Raw genomic sequence first — 16,476 nt, 5'->3', positions numbered from 1 at the left:
GTTCAGGTGGTTATGGAGGTTATGGACCAGGCGGTGCCGGTCAATACCCAGGAAGTGGACTGAAACCTCCTAAAACAGGTATTTCTGGCTACTAATGGATAGCAGATAGTTTTTAATTACTAGAATGACTAAATTATGAATTGTTTTATCTTAGGTGGAGCTGGAACTTCACTTGGGGGAACTGGCTATGGGCCTGGTGGTGCAGGATTTGGACCTGGAGGGTCAGGAGTAAGGCCTGGTGGAACAGGATTCGGGCCTGGTGGTGCAGGCATTGGGCCTGGTGGAACAGGATTCGGGCCTGGTGGTGCAGGCATTGGGCCTGGTGGAACAGGATTCGGGCCTGGTGGTGCAGGCATTGGGCCTGGTGGAACAGGATTCGGACCAGGAGGAACAGGGTTTGGGCCTGGTGGACAAGGATTTGGTCCAGGAGGTGCAGGAGTTGGCCCTGGTGGAACAGGATTCCGGCCTGGTGGTGCAGGAGTTGGCCCTGGTGGAACAGGGTTTGGGCCTGGTGGTGCAGGAGTTGGACCTGGAGGAACTGGGTTTGGACCTGGTGGTGCAGGAGTTGGCCCAGGTGGAACAGGGTTTGGGCCTGGTGGTGCAGGAGTTGGACCTGGAGGAACAGGATTTGGGCCTGGTGGTGCAGGAGTCGGACCCGGAGGGACTGGACTCGGTCCTGGGGGAGGTAAATAATGTGATTCAAGTTATTTGAAAAAATTAACACATATATATAAAAAGCAAACATTAAATCTAAGATAGGAATCAAACATGTTCTGTTCAGATATACATTGTAAATTAATATTTGAAAATGCAGTATCATTATTATTAAAATGTGTTTAATACTCATATTCCAACATAGTTTTTATCAGATGATTTATCCTGTTTCAATCCCAGTGCTGCCACAGACTGGTGGAGGTACTGGAGGAACAACTGGTGGGAAAGCATCAAAACTTCCTGGTAAAGTCTAAAACAAGACTTTTAAAACAATATTCAGCTGATAAAGAAAAAAAATCAAGTACAAACACTGAATGTTTCAGGAATTGTGATGCCTGGACCCTACCAAGGTGGCTACGTACCAGGCCAAGGTAAGTGAGCAGAACATAAGTCATGAAAAATAGAGATATTTAGGTTTCTTTCTTTTTAAGCGTTTGGAGGCCGTGGAATTCTGCCTGGGGTGGCTATAGGATCTGGACTTGGAACTCAAAATGGTGCGCTAATGAGCTTTGAACCCTGGAAAAAAAATGCCTGGAATAAAACTTTATGCCTTTTTGTTCACAGGAGCTGGAGTGCTTGGACAAGGTGGCATCGGACCAGGAGGCACAAGCAGTGAGTGTCCTGAGGCTCCATCCTCGCTGAAAATATTCATGGCAGAGATCCAGTATTTTACACAACGATTATCTCCGTCATAAATGTTTCATTTTAGATGGTCGCGGGCAGCCATTGCCTGGAGTTATCCGTGGTTACCCTCTCATTTCACCAAAATTAGGTATATAATGCAAACAGAAAACATAGTAAACCATCTGTACGTACGAGTATAAGGTATAAACCTATTCTTTAAAATACAGGTGTGGGAAAAGCCAATAAAAGTCCAGCCAAAGTAGCCGCTAAATACGGTAAAGACACACACTCCGACAAACCTCTATTATAATGTTGATGCACAAGTGCATCAAGCATCTGAGATTGTAAAATGTTTTATAGACGGAGTTGTGAAACATGAGCGTTTCTGATCATTAACCTCACCAGGCATTGCTGCAGCTGGAGGCCTTGGAGGAGTGCTTGGCATTGGTGCTGGACCTGGTTCTGTTGGTGGTATTGGTCCTGGCGGTGCTGGCATTGGCCCAGGAGGAACTGGTTATGGTCCTGGATTAGGAGTTGGCCCTAATGCTGGTGGTGTTGGCTTTGGACCTGGAGGTTAGCTGGTTGATGAAGACAATAGTTTAAGCTTCTAATGGAGGTAAAAATACCTATTTGTCTTCCTATTAGGACTTCCTGCTGGTGGAGTTCTGCCTGGACGTACTGGATTTGGACCTGGTGGATACGGCCCTGGGGTTGGTTATGGACCAGGAGCTGGATATGGACCAGGTTTAGGAAGCAATATTAAGTTATAGCCAGGATCATCTGCTGTCTAAATTTAAAAAAAGGATAAACTGTAAACTTCATTAATTATTTTTATTGCAGGATATGGCTCTGGATTGAAACCTGCTAAATATGGTATTACATGTATTTATGTCTTTTTTTATTGAAGGATGGGAGTAAAAAGCAAATTTATTTGAAGTAAATCTTCTTTTAGGCTACGGCTCAACAGGATCTGTTGGAGCAGCTGGAGTTGTACCTGGTAGAGGTGTGTAGCTGAATAAACTGTATTTCTACAACCACACACAGAATATTACGTTATGAGTATTTTAGTTCAAGCTGAGATTTAAACTGGGTCAGAAATCTAAATCATATTTATTGCGCCAACATTTTGATCCGTCCCTTTATTGACCCCTATTGGTGGAAATAGGAATTACAGCAACGGGGAGGTTCCCGGAATTACTTTGTCCTCTTACTCTTAGGAGCAGTTAGCATTTTAAAATATATATGGATTATAATAACGTATTTGCTGATGCAACTTATGTGAAATATTTATTTCCTGAATTTAACAAATTGTATCCATTCTGAACTCCAGACTCCTCTGGTGGTGTTGTACCTGGGGTTGTACCTGGTTCTGGGGGAACTGGCACTGGAGGAGCTACCACTGGACCCGGTACTAGAACCAGCCCCGTTGGGGCAGGTACCAGCCCTGGCACGTCAGTGAACGGCACCGGCAGCAGAGGCACAACTGGACAAAGTGGTGAGCTTGTGTTTTAAAACATTAAGAACGAATATTATGATGAATTGAAGTTTACATAAGTATCTGCAACTGCTGGATCGGGAGGACGGCCTGCACCCACAGGAGGAACGCCATCTTCTGGATCAGATGGTCAGTCTACACTGTTGTCATACATGGGACAAAAAAACTTTAGTCGATGCGAAAATTCCTTAAAAACTCTGGAGGCCGGGAACAGAAGGGAACTAAATTAGCTAAAAAAACATTTTTATTGAGCTTGTGCGTATTTAAATCCCAAGCATATATATGATATGTAGCATATCACATCACTTTCACCTGTTAATGTTGTGAATGCGGCTCTGTTTGCAGGTGACGGCAGCGTAATTGAGGGGTCCGGAAGTTCTGGAGGAGACGGTATGATTAACTCTTGACAATTTGACATGATGTATAAAATGTTGTAATGCAAAAATTGCTTTTGGGACTTTTTTATAAATAGGAGGCCTTGGTGTAACTGGCAGACCAGTGGGTGCAGGAGGTGATGGAGATGGCTTGGGGGGGACAGGAATCCCCATCATTGCACTAAAACCAGGTAGCAGATGTTTTATTTATGAATCTGTTAAAATACCGGCTCTCTTAGTAAAATGTGTCTTTTCATTTTTAACTTCTGTCTCTCTTTATACACCAGGAGCTAATGGAACTGAGGTGCCAGGTCAGTTTTTAACCATGTTTGTCTGCAAACACCACATCTTCAAATTTAAATCACCTCTTAATGAGGACAAAGTGATGATTTCTTCCTTTTTCTGTTCATCCTCTCAAACTCCAAGACAGCTACTTGGTTGTTAGACCGCATAATAGTAATTTTTTAACCCTAACCCTAACCTAACCCTAACCCTAACCCTAACCCAAAAAGTTTGCTGACATTTCTTAAAATTTCTCCTAATTTTGAAGGTGATGGTGGGACCTTACCTGGAGCTAGGCCTCTCAGACCCCCAGGTACACCAATACAAATGATAAATTAACAAGATTAACAACCAAACATTTGCAATTGCTTTTTAAAAAAAACACCATCTACTGACTTGTACCTAGGTGTCCCCAGAGGTGACACCCCAGGTGAAGGAGACGGGGATGGAGGTCCTGATGGAGACAGAGATCGCACCGGATCCAGAGGACCTACAGGAGCAGCAGGGGGAACAGGTGGGACTCCTACAGCTGGAACTGGAGTTAGACCAGGTAATGCATATTTGAGACTAGGGGACACACAGAAAACACCATTGTTATCTCTGGACATTATCTGTTATGTTTGATTATGTTTGTTAATTAAACGTCCCTGGCGGGTCCACCATTGGGGGTGTAGGTCCAGGTGGTGGAGTGGCTGTAGGAGGTAGTGGGGGAAGAGGTCCAGCACTTGGGGCAGGAGGTTTGCCACTTGGAGCCGGTGGAGTAGGAGGCCTTAAACCTGGAAAAAGTCAGTTATGTGCACGTGTTTCTTTAGATTTTTTGCCCTAAGCCAACACAGTCATATTACAATGATGTTGTTTGTATTTATTTTAGACTATGGTGCTGGTGCATTTGGAATTTTACCAACTGGAGGTTTGCCATCATGATCATTATAATTTGATCTAAATCAAGTCAAATGAATCAAACATTCCTACACAGTTTCATCTGCATGTGTCTTTTCCCCCTTTAGGCATACGTTACCCCACCGGGGCTGGAGTGGGTCCAGGAGCACTAAAACCGGGCAAAGGTTCAAAAAACTTCCATTAGCATTCTTAAGTCTCTTCTACATTTTTCCAAATTTGTACATTCTTTCAACAGTTTATGGGGCCCTTGGTGCATTAGGCCAAGGTAGAGTTGGACCTGGCACTTACGGAACTGGTCCTGGCGGCTATGGTACTGGACCAGGAGGCTACGGAGGCAGAGGTGTTGGTCCTGGAGGTGCCCTTGGAATTGGGGGTGTTGGTCCAGGAGGTGTAGCAGGTGGTCTAGGAGGACTTGGTAGAGGCCCTGGAGGATACGGTGTTGGGGTGGGCCCTGGTGGTACGTGCTGTGTGAAACAAAACCAGATGCATCAGTTTAAATATTTAATTTCTCATGTTATTATGCTAATTGTGTATTTTGAATGCCCCGTTAATTAGGTACAAGATACGGTCCAGGTCTGGGACAGGGAAATGGCAAACCACCTAAATGTATGACAATAGCTGAGAGATATAATCATAAACACAACAGAAATATATTTTGGATAAATCTTAAGAATTGTTTTTTTTTTTTAGATTATGGAGCAGGACCTGCTGGTACTGGGATAGGGCCTGGTGTCTACGGGACAGGACCAGGCGGAGCTGGTTCTCAGCCAGGAGGCTTTGGGCCAGGAGGCTTTGGACCAGGAGGTGTTGGACCAGGAGGCTTTGGACCAGGAGGTGTTGGACCAGGAGGCTTTGGACCAGGTGGGATTGGTCCTGGCACTACCAGCGGCGGTAGTTATGGACCAGGTGGAACTAGACCAGGTGGTTATGGACCTGGCACTGGTGGTATTGGCACAGGCCCAGGAGGATTTGGCCCAGGTGGGATTGGTCCTGGCGCGACCGGTGGTGGTAGTTATGGACCAGGTGGCATCGGACCCGGTGGATATGGGCCCAGCACAGGACCAGGTGGCTATGGACCAGGAGGAGCAGGGACTGGGCCTGGTATTTATACTCCTGGTGGGCAAGGACTGGGCAAGAATAAACCATCCAAATCAGGTAAGAGTTAAACAGGAAAAGTAGCATTTCATTATCTTATATGTTTGTTTTTTAAATATGAGGTATTTTTTGTTACAGGCTATGGTGGAGCTGGCTTTGGACAAGGTTAGGAACTCGTTCTGTTTTGTATAGATGTGGCTATACAAATTAAATTTTATACCTTACAGGATGTAACACTGGTGTATAATGATGTCACTTCCTCTGCCGTTCCAGTGTAATATTGAATGTAAAATATTGCTTAAATATCACTTCCTGAAAAGGTTTTAGTGAAAGAAACAAACCATAAAACTCCAGGATGATCTCAATATTACTGAGTAAATAGCTGCACTATGATCATGTTGTATTTTTATACTTAAACTAGGTACAGCAGTAGGACCTGGTGCCACAGGAACTGGGCCTGGTACATATGGACCTGGTGGTTTTGGACCAGGTGGTACAGGAACGGGAACTGGAGGCTTTGGACCAGGAGGAGCTGGCATAGGAACAGGAGGATTCGGACCAGGAGGAGCTGGTACAGGACCCGGAGGCTTCGGACCAGGAGGAGCTGGTACAGGACCTGGAGGCTTCGGACCAGGAGGAACTGGTACAGGACCTGGAGGCTTTGGACCAGGAGGTGTTGGACCAGGAGGCTTTGGACCAGGTGGTACAGGAACGGGAACTGGAGGCTTTGGACCTGGAGGAGCTGGTACAGGACCTGGAGGCTTTGGACCAGGAGGCGCTGGTACAGGACCTGGAGGCTTTGGACCAGGTGGTGCTGGCATAGCAACAGGCGGGTTTGGACCTGGAGGTGTAGGAAAAATTAAATCTAAATCCGGTAATTATTGACATCATAATAACTGCGATACCAATACTAAGTGTGTTGATGGTGGCATCACTCTTGCATATATTTACAGTACATTTACAATAATGAATGAACATTGTTTTCAACCCAGGTTATGGAGCAGGATATGGAACAGGTGAGGGGCCCTTAAAGGCTTTATGTGTGTGTGTGTGTGTGTGTGTGTGTGTGTGTGTGTGTGTGTGTGTGTGTGTGTGTGTGTGTGGAGTAAAACTGTGGTCATTGAACTGTTTCTGTCAGGAGTTTTAGGAGGAGGCACCGGAGGTGGTCCTGCTGGAGTGGGACCTGGTGGCTTTGGTCCAGGAGGTGCTGGAACCGGTGGCTTTGGCCCAGGAGGTGCTGGAACCGGTGGCTTTGGTCCAGGAGGTGCTGGAACTGGTGGCTTTGGTCCAGGAGGTGCTGGAACCGGTGGCTTTGGTCCAGGAGGTGCTGGAACTGGTGGCTTTGGTCCAGGAGGTGCTGGAACCGGTGGCTTTGGACCAGGAGGTGCTGGAACCGGTGGCTTTGGACCAGGAGGTGCTGGAACCGGTGGTTTTGGCCCAGGAGGTGCTGGAACTGGTGGCTTTGGTCCTGGAGGTGCTGGAACCGGTGGCTTTGGCCCAGGAGGTGCTGGAACCGGTGGCTTTGGTCCTGGAGGTGCTGGAACCGGTGGCTTTGGCCCAGGAGGTGCTGGAACCGGTGGCTATGGCCCAGGAGGTGCTGGAACCGGTGGCTTTGGCCCAGGAGGTGCTGGGACTGGCGGCTTTGGTCCAGGAAGCACTGGAATTGGTTCTGGTGGGTTTGGACCCGGTGGACAAGCACTGGGGAGTGGGAAGCCTCCTAAACCTGGCTATGGTTCATCATTAGGAGGAACTGGTTACAGACCAGGTAATATACACTATACAAAAATAATACATCTTAATGATGCTTACTTTTGTACATTTATACTGTCGCTGCCAATAAAATGATCTGTTTAATCTGTATTTTAAAAGATAGAAACTCTTTTGTAATTTAAACTTATCTGCAACCATCTATCTGATGCAGGAGGAGGAATAGGAGGTGCCAGCGGCACTATACTAACAGGACCAGGAGTGGGAGGGGGCTCACAAGGTCAGTATAAAATAATTAACGTAGTATAAAATAATGAATATTATGATGCAATCATTTGGCGTGAGAATATCAGTGCACCGGCACGTAACTTTTAATATTTAGACCACTTTAAGGAAAACACTGCACCCTAGTGGTGGGAGTAGAGACGCGTCACAGTGATGTTGGCTGTAATGGGCCTGTTTCACCAACAGGGGGCGTCGGTCCAGGCTACGGCGGAGGGCAATATCCAGGTAAGCGATGATTATTACACTTAAAAACTGCAATTTTAGAAATTTCCCCTGATTTTTCCAAATACTGAAATGAAACTTTTTTTAGGGTCTGTAGGAGATGGACAGAAATGTGAGTAACAAATCATAAGCATGCATTTTATTTCATATTGTAGTGACCATAATGCAGAGAAATATAAAAAGCCCATTTTTGTGTTAAAATGTCTATGCCTTTAAAATCTATCATACAATGATATTACTGTAGCCCCAGAGTAAGAATAATATGTGTTTTACATGTGTGTCCCTCAGCCATAGCACAGAAGGCAGCCAAATATGCAGCGCTCCAGGCTATACTGGGACCTGGAGGCAACAGAGGTAAATGACTACTTTGCAACAGAACAAGTAATATGCAACATCACTTGTGTTTCATAAGTGAACAACAATTGTCTGTGTCTTGCGTTTAGGTGTGGGCTGTCAGGGTAAATACTGCGGCCGGAGGAGGAAGTAAGAGAGACCAACAGAAAGGAAGCGACCTCATTGAAGAAAAAAAAAAAAGCGGTGCTATTGCATTAACCCAAATGGTAAATGTCTTGTAATCATTGCAGTTAAACCTTCAGCACATTCCAGATCAATTTTATACATGAAACTTTTGAAGATCAACAACTCCCAGCCTGCAATCAAAGACTACTTTTAAAACATGGCCACGTAATCTATACTTCTGTGGGCGATGGCTCCTTCGGACCTGTGTGCATGCCAACACTACGCTTTCTAAACATTCTGCAAGGTCTCACCTTGTCGGGTCTCCTGTATTTATTAGGCTTACAGTGTAACAATATATCGGTCCAGATGATTCTACAGAGACAAAGACAGAAGCTATTTTGGGGTAAATGCAACAAAAGAGTCTTCACAAGTGGAATCTGTGTGGCATGTCAGGCTGGACGGTCTTTATCTGATTTCAGAAAAGCATTATAATTGTGCTCAGGCGCGAGGGGCCCGATGATCTGCGACTGTTAACACTCGTGATATTCTGCCACACTTTGCAAATTTAGAGGCACTGTTGTATTGTAGCTGAATTTCAGTAATAAATATTGATGTTAACTTTTATTTAACATGTAATTTTTTTTAATTTTCATTATTCCAATGATGCATTCGATGAAGAAATTATCCAAATTAAATATGAGGTGATCGAAGGTCATGATGGCAATTGAATAGGCTTTTTATTTTGCCTTCTTGTTTTGTTTTTTCCATGGGGGGGGTGTTCATGTTTGCTAGTCTTTATAAATTAAGCTATTAAAAGCAAAAAAACTCGATGCATTTATGACATTAAATGTTTGACTATGATATTGTGGGTGTGACTTTTAACAGTACTATAAAGAGAAGTGCTAACTCTAACCCTGTTTACTACATTTTCCTCAAATACGTGTAAACATGTCGTTTGTTGGGTCATTTGCAGCGAGTCCCTTCATTCAACTGAACTTTAACTCGTCTCTGTTGTGTTGTGTTCAACTTGAGTTTTAAACATCTGTCTTCAACGCGTGATAGAGGAAATTATTGCACTTTTGTATTCATCGAGACAACGCTGTCTAAAATAAAGAAGTTGCCTTTAACAAAATTGTGTTCCTTATTTAAGTGACGTAACTACTGTATTTTTAACATGCAGAAAGTGGTGAAATTTAGATTGTTACAATGACGAATCTTTAATTTCCGTCTGGTCACGTTTAAAAAGAGAAGCAGGCAACCTGAGTTTTAACTCTAGTGCTTTAAATGAGCTCTCTATTGTTCGTTATGCGCGATGAATAGAGGGCTTTACTGTCAGGTCATGACGGTGCAGTAATTGGAGCGTTCATAAAGAGATTACGTATGCGATGACAGGAACAAGGCTCATTTCAAACACATGTGTTCCAGCACTTGGAAACACCACCACTGTAGGAAGCCTCTGGAGCAGTGTAAATCTGTCTTGCTGAGATCTGCACACGTCGAGTAGCTGCTGGGACGGATGAGTTTCCCAACAACCAGTAGGGGGAGCCTTGGTGTGGAGTCAGTAGGTCAGAGTTTTCTCTCGCCAAGATATCTTGCACGTTAGAACTCGAATACACAGGAAGCCTCTGAGCCCATGAAGATAGAGAGCAAGAGAGAGAGAGAGAGAGAGAGAAAGAGAAAGCTCTGCTAACAGCAACAGCGGAATACATGCCGGATCTTCCCGTGAACAGATGCAGCTAATAACCTCTCTCAAACTGGGTGGATCTCTCCTGATCGGCCAGTGAACCGAGAGGCGAGCATGTCACGACGGGACCAGAGGTTTCGCAGGGGGATGAAGGGACGGTAAGAGCGACAGTTGGCGGAATGTGTGTGTGTTTACTTGGACGAAGCAAAAGAAAGTGCATGAAAGTTAACTGTTTTCAACGGTACTTCCTCAAAGCATGACAGCCGCTATGAGTTAGCCCTATTCTCCTTTCACATGAACACGTAGCATTGTTTGTGAAGCCATGCGAGAAAAATGGATAAAGTCATCGACCGGCCTATTTTCACTTACATAAACCCACTGGGACCATATCCCCTTCAGACCAAAGCCATTAAAAACACATGTGATTAAAAACGACTGAGTTTATAAGACAGTTCAGCAGAAAAACAGAGGAAATTGTAGCGTGAGAACACAGCAGACTCTTGACATTTGACCTTGCATGTTGTCTTCCGTGACAGCAGCTGGGCTTTAATGTGTCCACGTCCAGTGTTTGACAGATATCAGATCATTCTTAAATAGGTGGTTTAAATGGCTTCAATGTCTATCTGTGGATACAATAGTACCCTGCGCTTAAGAGATTTCCTGAGGCATTCCAAAAGTGATATGTTACAATCCCATTCCAATCCGAATAAAAGGTACTATTACAAAATAATTATCATCTATTTTTGTTATATTAACAAAGTGTAATACATCGTCACTAAATCGCCCCCTAAACTATAAAATAATTCTGTTACTCTTGTGTGCTGGGTATCAATGTTTATTAAATTACATGGATATTGTAATGTACCTAAAATAACTATAAACCAAGTCACCAGTGCCTAAAACTAATAAGCAGCATATAAAAATAGAGAAATAAAAGGAGACCGGTAACAATAATACACACTCCGGATGAATGGCATAGGTGATGTTCACTGCCAGATGTTCAGGCATAATTGCAGATGTGGATGAAGAGTTCCACCTCCATTGCTGGTGGCACAATAACACAGACAGAAGGTCTAAACAAATCAGCTATGCAATGCATTCATTACCTAGTTATTTCCGCAGTAAAAATGATGATCAGCTGGACTAATGGGCCTTGCGGCGTTTCCTATAATACCGCGGCAGACGCAGGGGCAGACAAAACTTCCTGTCGGTAAGTGTATTTACTTGACTGAAGTGATGCTAAACAGGCACTGTGGCAATTACCTCCACCGAGAACCTGGTATTTTAACTGAATTACTCAGAAAACATTGAGTTCGCTGAAGTTGATGTTGTGTGACAAAGGAAAAAATGTGTTCCCCTACAAACCTGATTGAAGCCATTCATATTCAGCTCTTAGTTCTTTCCCCCCTCTGTCACAATAGCAAGGCCGCGGTTTTCAATCCCTATTGTAAAAGCTGCGTGCCATTAACAGCTGGGGAACATGGAGCTGTACCATGTCAGGAAGTCACCTCCCTCTCTGGCTGTAGATAAGGAAGTAGCTTTTCTGTTCAACAGAGGTGTTATTCTGCATTTGGTAGGAACCAGAGAGATAGTTTTGAAGGATTGAAAGGAAAATATGAAGACAATGAGGAAACGAGAAGCATCTGTGGAAATGCTGGTATTTTTGTTTCAACACTTAGGCCTTTAGTGCCTCTAATTAAATCTATGTTTTGTCAAGACATGACCCATCAGTGACTCTCCATGTCTCATTTGGGAAGGGACGCTGGATATATCCGGAAGTCAGTACCTCCAGACTGAGGCTGCTCAAATTTAAAACAAAATCCAGCAGTCCATGTCCGGTTATCATTCATCCAGGTCAAGGTTATCCAAAGCTGATCTCAGGGAGCAGTTGGACTTGGTTAATAGCCTTGTAGATGTTTTGTCTCTTCTCCAAAAGGCTTCTTTTAACTAATGACTAGCATGCTAATGATAGTCATTGGCTATGGGCTAATGGGCTATATTCAAGCTCTGGCTCCAGCCATTTGACAACTGAAGAAGCTTTTTAGAGATGTGAAACAACAGCTTCACCAAGTCCAGTTACTCCCTGAGATGAGTGCAGTGGCCCAGCAGTGCCACTTCCAAGGCCAGCAGCCCCAACAATGCTCACCCGGAGCTCGGAATTAATTAGGGAATCACAAAGAGATATCGGTGCTACAGAAGATGACGTTTGACAGTAATGCCGACCTGGTTGCATTCAACATGAGCCTGTGTTTAACCAACAAGCGGGTCGACTTTCCTCCGAAGTGTTGCGTGTCGGTCACCGATTGGGCTCATGTTACTGTATTGCATTTCTGTAGCACGTCTCCTTTTACAGCCTAAATTTAAACCTGCGTCCTCTCATCTTATTGTTTTGCAAAGCCTTTTGACCCCACATCCTTCTGGGTTTCAGATGCTGTGAATGTAGCTGTATCCTGTCTCGCTGGTACTATGAAAAAGAGGGACAGCTGTTCTGCAAGAAGCACTACTGGGCCCGTTTCGGGGAACACTGCCATGGTTGCAAGGAGACCGTCACAACTGGACTCGTAATGGTAACAATCAGTAAAAGTCAGCTGTGAAACTGTTGCATGTTTCATGCAGCTATTTATATCTTGTATTTTCAAAGAGTGCGAACACCAAAGCCCACAAACTTTTGAGCCTATTCATAACTCTGCACATGGCCAATGGTAGTAAGCCGATCAATAGCTGGTGAAACCGTTTAAAAATAGCATTTCAATCGATCCCTCGAAGCCAACATTTGTTTCAACTTACAAGTGAGCATCAGAAACAAGTAGATTACACACAATGGAAATTGGTCTGTCAAGAATGAAACACTTCTCCAGACCTCAGGATGCTGTCCCATTATCCAAGCATCCAAAGCCTTCCTGCCTTCTTGTTTCCTCATGTGGTGAAAGAAAATGCTCATATCTCAGGAAATCATCTGAAAACATTCCAGTATTAAGAGGCCTTGTTAGAAGACTCTCATAGCAAAAAATGCACTTGATCCGATGGTTAAGCTCAATACGCCGACTGTTCCCCTTTTTGAAACAGGTTGCTGGAGAGCAAAAATACCACCCAGAATGTTTCACTTGTGTGCGCTGCGAAATGTTCATTGGAGACGGAGATAGCTACATACTCGTAGAACACACCAAGCTCTACTGGTAAGCCCAACATCAAAATAAGAAGGTACATGATTGCAGTTAAATGATTCATAAAGTAGAGCAAGCACGTATTTTTCCCCTCTCTTTAATCCCTTTTCTGCAGTGGCAACTGTCTGTGTCAGGGTGTAGCGTCTTCTTCGCGGTCAGATTCTCCACTCACCAAAAGTCCACACATGGTGGCGCTGGTGTCCTTTCCTCCCTGTGCAGGTGGGCGGCGAGGCCTGATGATATCCACTGACCACAGCCAGGAGACGGGTCCTCTTGTCATGGTCACAAGGTGAGTCTCTGTATCCCAGGCACACTGTTCCTCCGGCCACGCCTAAACTTTAAACCGTCTCAGGTTGGACTCGGCTGTCCTCAGTAGCGACGCGCTGCTATCCGTGCATGCTGGGGACCGGATACTGGAGGTTAACGGTATTCCTGTCAGGAACATTACACAAGACGAGGTAGGATTCATATGATAGGACTCATACGCTAACGGTAGCTCTGCAAGAACGACTATAGCGCCACATCTTTTCCTCCAGATAAACTTTGTGATCCAGGACACAACCAAACCACTTCAACTGACCATCGAGCACAACCCGCAGTCTTCCGACGACCTCCCTGGCTCAGACCATCCCCTCGACAACAGCAGTTCCACCGATGGCCCGGAGAAGCTTGGTTCAACCCACAAACTCCCCAGTCTGGAAGAAGAACCAAATCCCGGGCAGGAGAGCGAACCAATCAGGATCAGCCCCTTGCCTTCGCAGCGCAGAGGAAGCATGGGAGTGCGGTCCAGACATATTATGTACGTGCGGACTGTGCTTTCTTTACAGAACCATCCACAGCCACCTTCTGCTGACTCCGTTGTCTTTGTCAGGCGCAGCTGCAGCATCGACAATTGTCCCCTGTCCCCCGGTGCGCTCTCGCTGATATCTCAGAAGAGAGACATGGTTCGATCCGAATCGCTTCGCGCAGACTCTGGGGAACGCGCTCACCGCATCTTCAGGCCTTCGGACCTCATACACGGAGAGGTTCTGGGAAAGGGCTTCTTTGGACAGGCTGTCAAGGTACAACATTTGTTGCCTTTAAATATTGTGGATGAATTTTAACCTTCATTGTCACTGACCTGCTCCAGGTAACACATCAGGAGACAGGGGAGGTGATGGTGATGAAGGAGTTGATAAGGTTTGATGAGGAGACGCAGAAGACGTTCTTAAAGGAGGTTTGTGTTTTCAGCGGGACTCTTTAAGGCTTTACAGCAAAGGAAACACTTGCACTTACATATTATTTGCTGAGGAATTAACACAGGTGCTGTTAATCTCTGCAGGTGAAGGTGATGCGCTGTCTGGACCATCCCAATGTTTTGAAGTTCATCGGGCTGTTTTATAAAGACAAAAGAATAAACTTTGTGTCGGAATACATCCAGGGAGGGACTCTCAGAGACAAAATTGTGAAAATGGTAGGCTAAGTTTCTCAGAGACCTCTTTTGGGAATAATGCTAGACGCAGTAATGTGTTTGTTCATATTGCCTCCAAATCTTGCAGGATAAGGACTTTCCCTGGAAAATAAGGGTGGGTTATGCCAAAGACATTGCAGCTGGAATGGTGAGTCGCTGGCATTAATGCAAAATAAAGCATATATTTCAAATGTAGGCACCAACTGTCTTGAATTCATATAAACTCTCCATGTAAGGCCTATCTGCACTCCATGAACGTTATCCACCGAGATCTGAACTCACACAACTGTCTGGTCAGAGAGGTAAAACGGTTCTTTTATCCCATTCATTATAACAATCGGACAAACAAAAATAGTAATAATGCAAATGGCTGCAATAGAAGTATATCTAAACATCACGCATCGACCAAATCCTCAAAAAGAAGAAACTCTTTTGGCATGCTTTGGTTAGAACCAATCCGTGGTGGTGGCAGATTTCGGGCTGGCCAGGCTGGTGATGGAGGAGAAGAATAAGGGCAAAGCATCTTCTCTCGAACGCCCGGTGAAAGGAACACTGTCAGAACTCCGCAAACCTGACCGCAGGAAGCGTTACACGGTCGTAGGAAACCCCTACTGGATGGCGCCCGAGATGATAAATGGCAAGCGTCTAAACATCTAGAACAAGGATGGACACTAAACACAACCAACAAATGTTATTGCAGAACACTAAAACTAAGACTCACACTTCCTCTGCCTTGCAGGGAAAAGTTATGACGAAAAGGTGGACATATTTTCCTTTGGAATCATGATATGTGAGGTAAGAGCCAGTGGTCAGGCAGGATGTTCCTCCACTGATGGCTACAGGTTAATCTTCTGACCGTCTCATCACATCCCTCTCTCTTTTTTAAGATAATTGGACGGGTTAGCGCCGACCCCGACTACCTTCCACGTGCAAATGATTTTAGCCTCAATGTAGCCGGTTTCCTGCAGCAGTACCACACCCCAGACTGTCCCTCTTCATTCCTACCATTGGCTGTCCTCTGCTGTGACATGGACGCTGAGAATCGGTAGGACGGTATTTGTTGTATTGTTTGTGCAAAAAACAGCCCCAGAAAAGAGTAAAACCAGAGTAAAACCAGCCATGCCCTCAGGAGAAGAAGGTTTCTGGTTTAATTCTAGCTTCAGTCTTCCTAAGAGGAGGTTGCATGTCGCCCCCATGTTTTCCAGTTTCCTCTCAGAGTCCAAAAACATATATATTAGATTGAATGGACACTCTAAACCGCCCTAAGTGAGTGTGTGAGTGAACAGTTGCATGTACTGTGAAGCTTTGGTGACCTGCGGTTAAACAACGTCAATGTCCATTGAACACTCTTGTTCTCTTGATCCTTTCAGACCTCCCTTTTCAAAGCTGCAGGAGTGGCTTGACAACCTATTAATGCACTTGGACATCGGCCTGTCTCTGCTCTCTGAGCTCGAGCAGCTTCGTAAAAACTTCTGGGGGAATCACCAAGACCACAATCACAACCAGGAAGAACCCCTTGGGTCCCAGGAACAAGCCCATCCACAGAGACGGAGCCCGGATGACAAGGGTCCTCAACGTCTCAGTCAAATCCAGGATCAATATCACACAGCAGAATCCCATTTAGGACAGCAACATCCCCAAGACAGCCATGTGATGAGGTCTGATAAAAATCCCCTGGACAAAAATCCAACTTGTTGCAGGTCAGACAAGACTGAACCTAATCAAAACAAAACACAATCACACCAACCTCAAGAAGACATCGCTCAGATTTTGCACCGCCCGTCCAATGGGCTCAGGACATGCAGTGCACTGTGGGACAGAAGCACTGAGGACAGCTCATTGCTCTGAATGCAAGCACATCCACCCAACCCAGTTTTGGGTGGATGAAAACAAATAATCCAGACATGTGTGCCTTTTATTTCCTCACTTACTGCTCACTGAGCCATTGTTTCTACTGTATCGACGAAAACTGGACCACAACTGAATTTATGACTAAAATAAAGATGGACAGCACACTGAAA

At 45.0% G+C, this 16,476-nt stretch overlaps 2 protein-coding genes and 2 long non-coding RNA genes across 15 annotated transcripts in view; 2 read left to right on the top strand and 2 right to left on the bottom strand.

The window, feature by feature from the left end:
- Nucleotides 1-9,289, top strand: part of elnb (elastin b) — a 14,879-nt gene extending 5,590 nt beyond the window's left edge. For 4 of the 7 annotated variants that reach the window (XM_057054529.1, XM_057054528.1, XM_057054526.1 and 1 more), the window contains 33 exons: nucleotides 7-78; nucleotides 155-685; nucleotides 895-957; nucleotides 1,038-1,085; nucleotides 1,146-1,208; nucleotides 1,279-1,326; nucleotides 1,424-1,486; nucleotides 1,566-1,613; nucleotides 1,744-1,911; nucleotides 1,984-2,082; nucleotides 2,179-2,211; nucleotides 2,291-2,341; nucleotides 2,669-2,833; nucleotides 3,179-3,223; nucleotides 3,306-3,398; nucleotides 3,495-3,518; nucleotides 3,758-3,802; nucleotides 3,896-4,039; nucleotides 4,164-4,274; nucleotides 4,361-4,399; nucleotides 4,497-4,553; nucleotides 4,625-4,846; nucleotides 4,945-4,995; nucleotides 5,080-5,544; nucleotides 5,623-5,649; nucleotides 5,906-6,358; nucleotides 6,477-6,500; nucleotides 6,623-7,249; nucleotides 7,406-7,471; nucleotides 7,663-7,701; nucleotides 7,787-7,810; nucleotides 7,987-8,052; nucleotides 8,142-9,289. In XM_057054529.1, coding sequence (XP_056910509.1) covers nucleotides 7-78; nucleotides 155-685; nucleotides 895-957; nucleotides 1,038-1,085; nucleotides 1,146-1,208; nucleotides 1,279-1,326; nucleotides 1,424-1,486; nucleotides 1,566-1,613; nucleotides 1,744-1,911; nucleotides 1,984-2,082; nucleotides 2,179-2,211; nucleotides 2,291-2,341; nucleotides 2,669-2,833; nucleotides 3,179-3,223; nucleotides 3,306-3,398; nucleotides 3,495-3,518; nucleotides 3,758-3,802; nucleotides 3,896-4,039; nucleotides 4,164-4,274; nucleotides 4,361-4,399; nucleotides 4,497-4,553; nucleotides 4,625-4,846; nucleotides 4,945-4,995; nucleotides 5,080-5,544; nucleotides 5,623-5,649; nucleotides 5,906-6,358; nucleotides 6,477-6,500; nucleotides 6,623-7,249; nucleotides 7,406-7,471; nucleotides 7,663-7,701; nucleotides 7,787-7,810; nucleotides 7,987-8,052; nucleotides 8,142-8,185 — 4,118 coding nt within the window. In that variant the 3' untranslated portion in view covers nucleotides 8,186-9,289. The remainder of the gene's footprint in view (nucleotides 1-6; nucleotides 79-154; nucleotides 686-894; nucleotides 958-1,037; nucleotides 1,086-1,145; nucleotides 1,209-1,278; nucleotides 1,327-1,423; nucleotides 1,487-1,565; nucleotides 1,614-1,743; nucleotides 1,912-1,983; nucleotides 2,083-2,178; nucleotides 2,212-2,290; nucleotides 2,342-2,668; nucleotides 2,834-3,178; nucleotides 3,224-3,305; nucleotides 3,399-3,494; nucleotides 3,519-3,757; nucleotides 3,803-3,895; nucleotides 4,040-4,163; nucleotides 4,275-4,360; nucleotides 4,400-4,496; nucleotides 4,554-4,624; nucleotides 4,847-4,944; nucleotides 4,996-5,079; nucleotides 5,545-5,622; nucleotides 5,650-5,905; nucleotides 6,359-6,476; nucleotides 6,501-6,622; nucleotides 7,250-7,405; nucleotides 7,472-7,662; nucleotides 7,702-7,786; nucleotides 7,811-7,986; nucleotides 8,053-8,141) is intronic. The other 3 variants (XM_057054527.1, XM_057054525.1, XM_057054524.1) reach the window with 3 other exon arrangements.
- LOC130537629 (uncharacterized) lies at nucleotides 402-5,236 on the bottom strand. 6 transcript variants are annotated; one of them, XR_008953661.1, is made up of 11 exons: nucleotides 5,095-5,236; nucleotides 4,678-4,853; nucleotides 4,462-4,537; nucleotides 3,875-4,265; nucleotides 3,292-3,388; nucleotides 3,146-3,211; nucleotides 2,889-2,973; nucleotides 2,702-2,821; nucleotides 2,018-2,125; nucleotides 1,741-1,916; nucleotides 402-664 (listed from the first exon to the last, which is right to left on the bottom strand). It is a non-coding gene; the product is annotated as an uncharacterized LOC130537629 (long non-coding RNA). The 6 variants fall into 6 exon arrangements; XR_008953665.1 differs by having other exon boundaries at nucleotides 3,886-4,265; XR_008953664.1 differs by having other exon boundaries at nucleotides 3,892-4,265.
- On the bottom strand, nucleotides 7,812-14,449 carry LOC130537631 (uncharacterized). The gene is made up of 2 exons (XR_008953668.1): nucleotides 14,281-14,449; nucleotides 7,812-14,125 (listed from the first exon to the last, which is right to left on the bottom strand). It is a non-coding gene; the product is annotated as an uncharacterized LOC130537631 (long non-coding RNA).
- On the top strand, nucleotides 9,797-16,476 carry LOC130537612 (LIM domain kinase 1-like). The gene is made up of 15 exons (XM_057054530.1): nucleotides 9,797-9,999; nucleotides 12,270-12,408; nucleotides 12,908-13,017; nucleotides 13,121-13,294; nucleotides 13,358-13,463; nucleotides 13,542-13,804; nucleotides 13,877-14,066; nucleotides 14,135-14,221; nucleotides 14,327-14,458; nucleotides 14,544-14,603; nucleotides 14,692-14,757; nucleotides 14,906-15,092; nucleotides 15,195-15,250; nucleotides 15,343-15,500; nucleotides 15,826-16,476. Exons 1-15 carry the CDS (start codon nucleotides 9,956-9,958, stop codon nucleotides 16,301-16,303), a joined length of 2,250 nt encoding a protein of 749 aa, XP_056910510.1. The 5' UTR covers nucleotides 9,797-9,955; the 3' UTR covers nucleotides 16,304-16,476.

This window comes from Takifugu flavidus, chromosome 14, assembly GCF_003711565.1.
Source record: "Takifugu flavidus isolate HTHZ2018 chromosome 14, ASM371156v2, whole genome shotgun sequence".
Taxonomy (NCBI): domain Eukaryota; kingdom Metazoa; phylum Chordata; class Actinopteri; order Tetraodontiformes; family Tetraodontidae; genus Takifugu; species Takifugu flavidus.
This window is presented reverse-complemented; position numbering and strand designations above follow the sequence as displayed.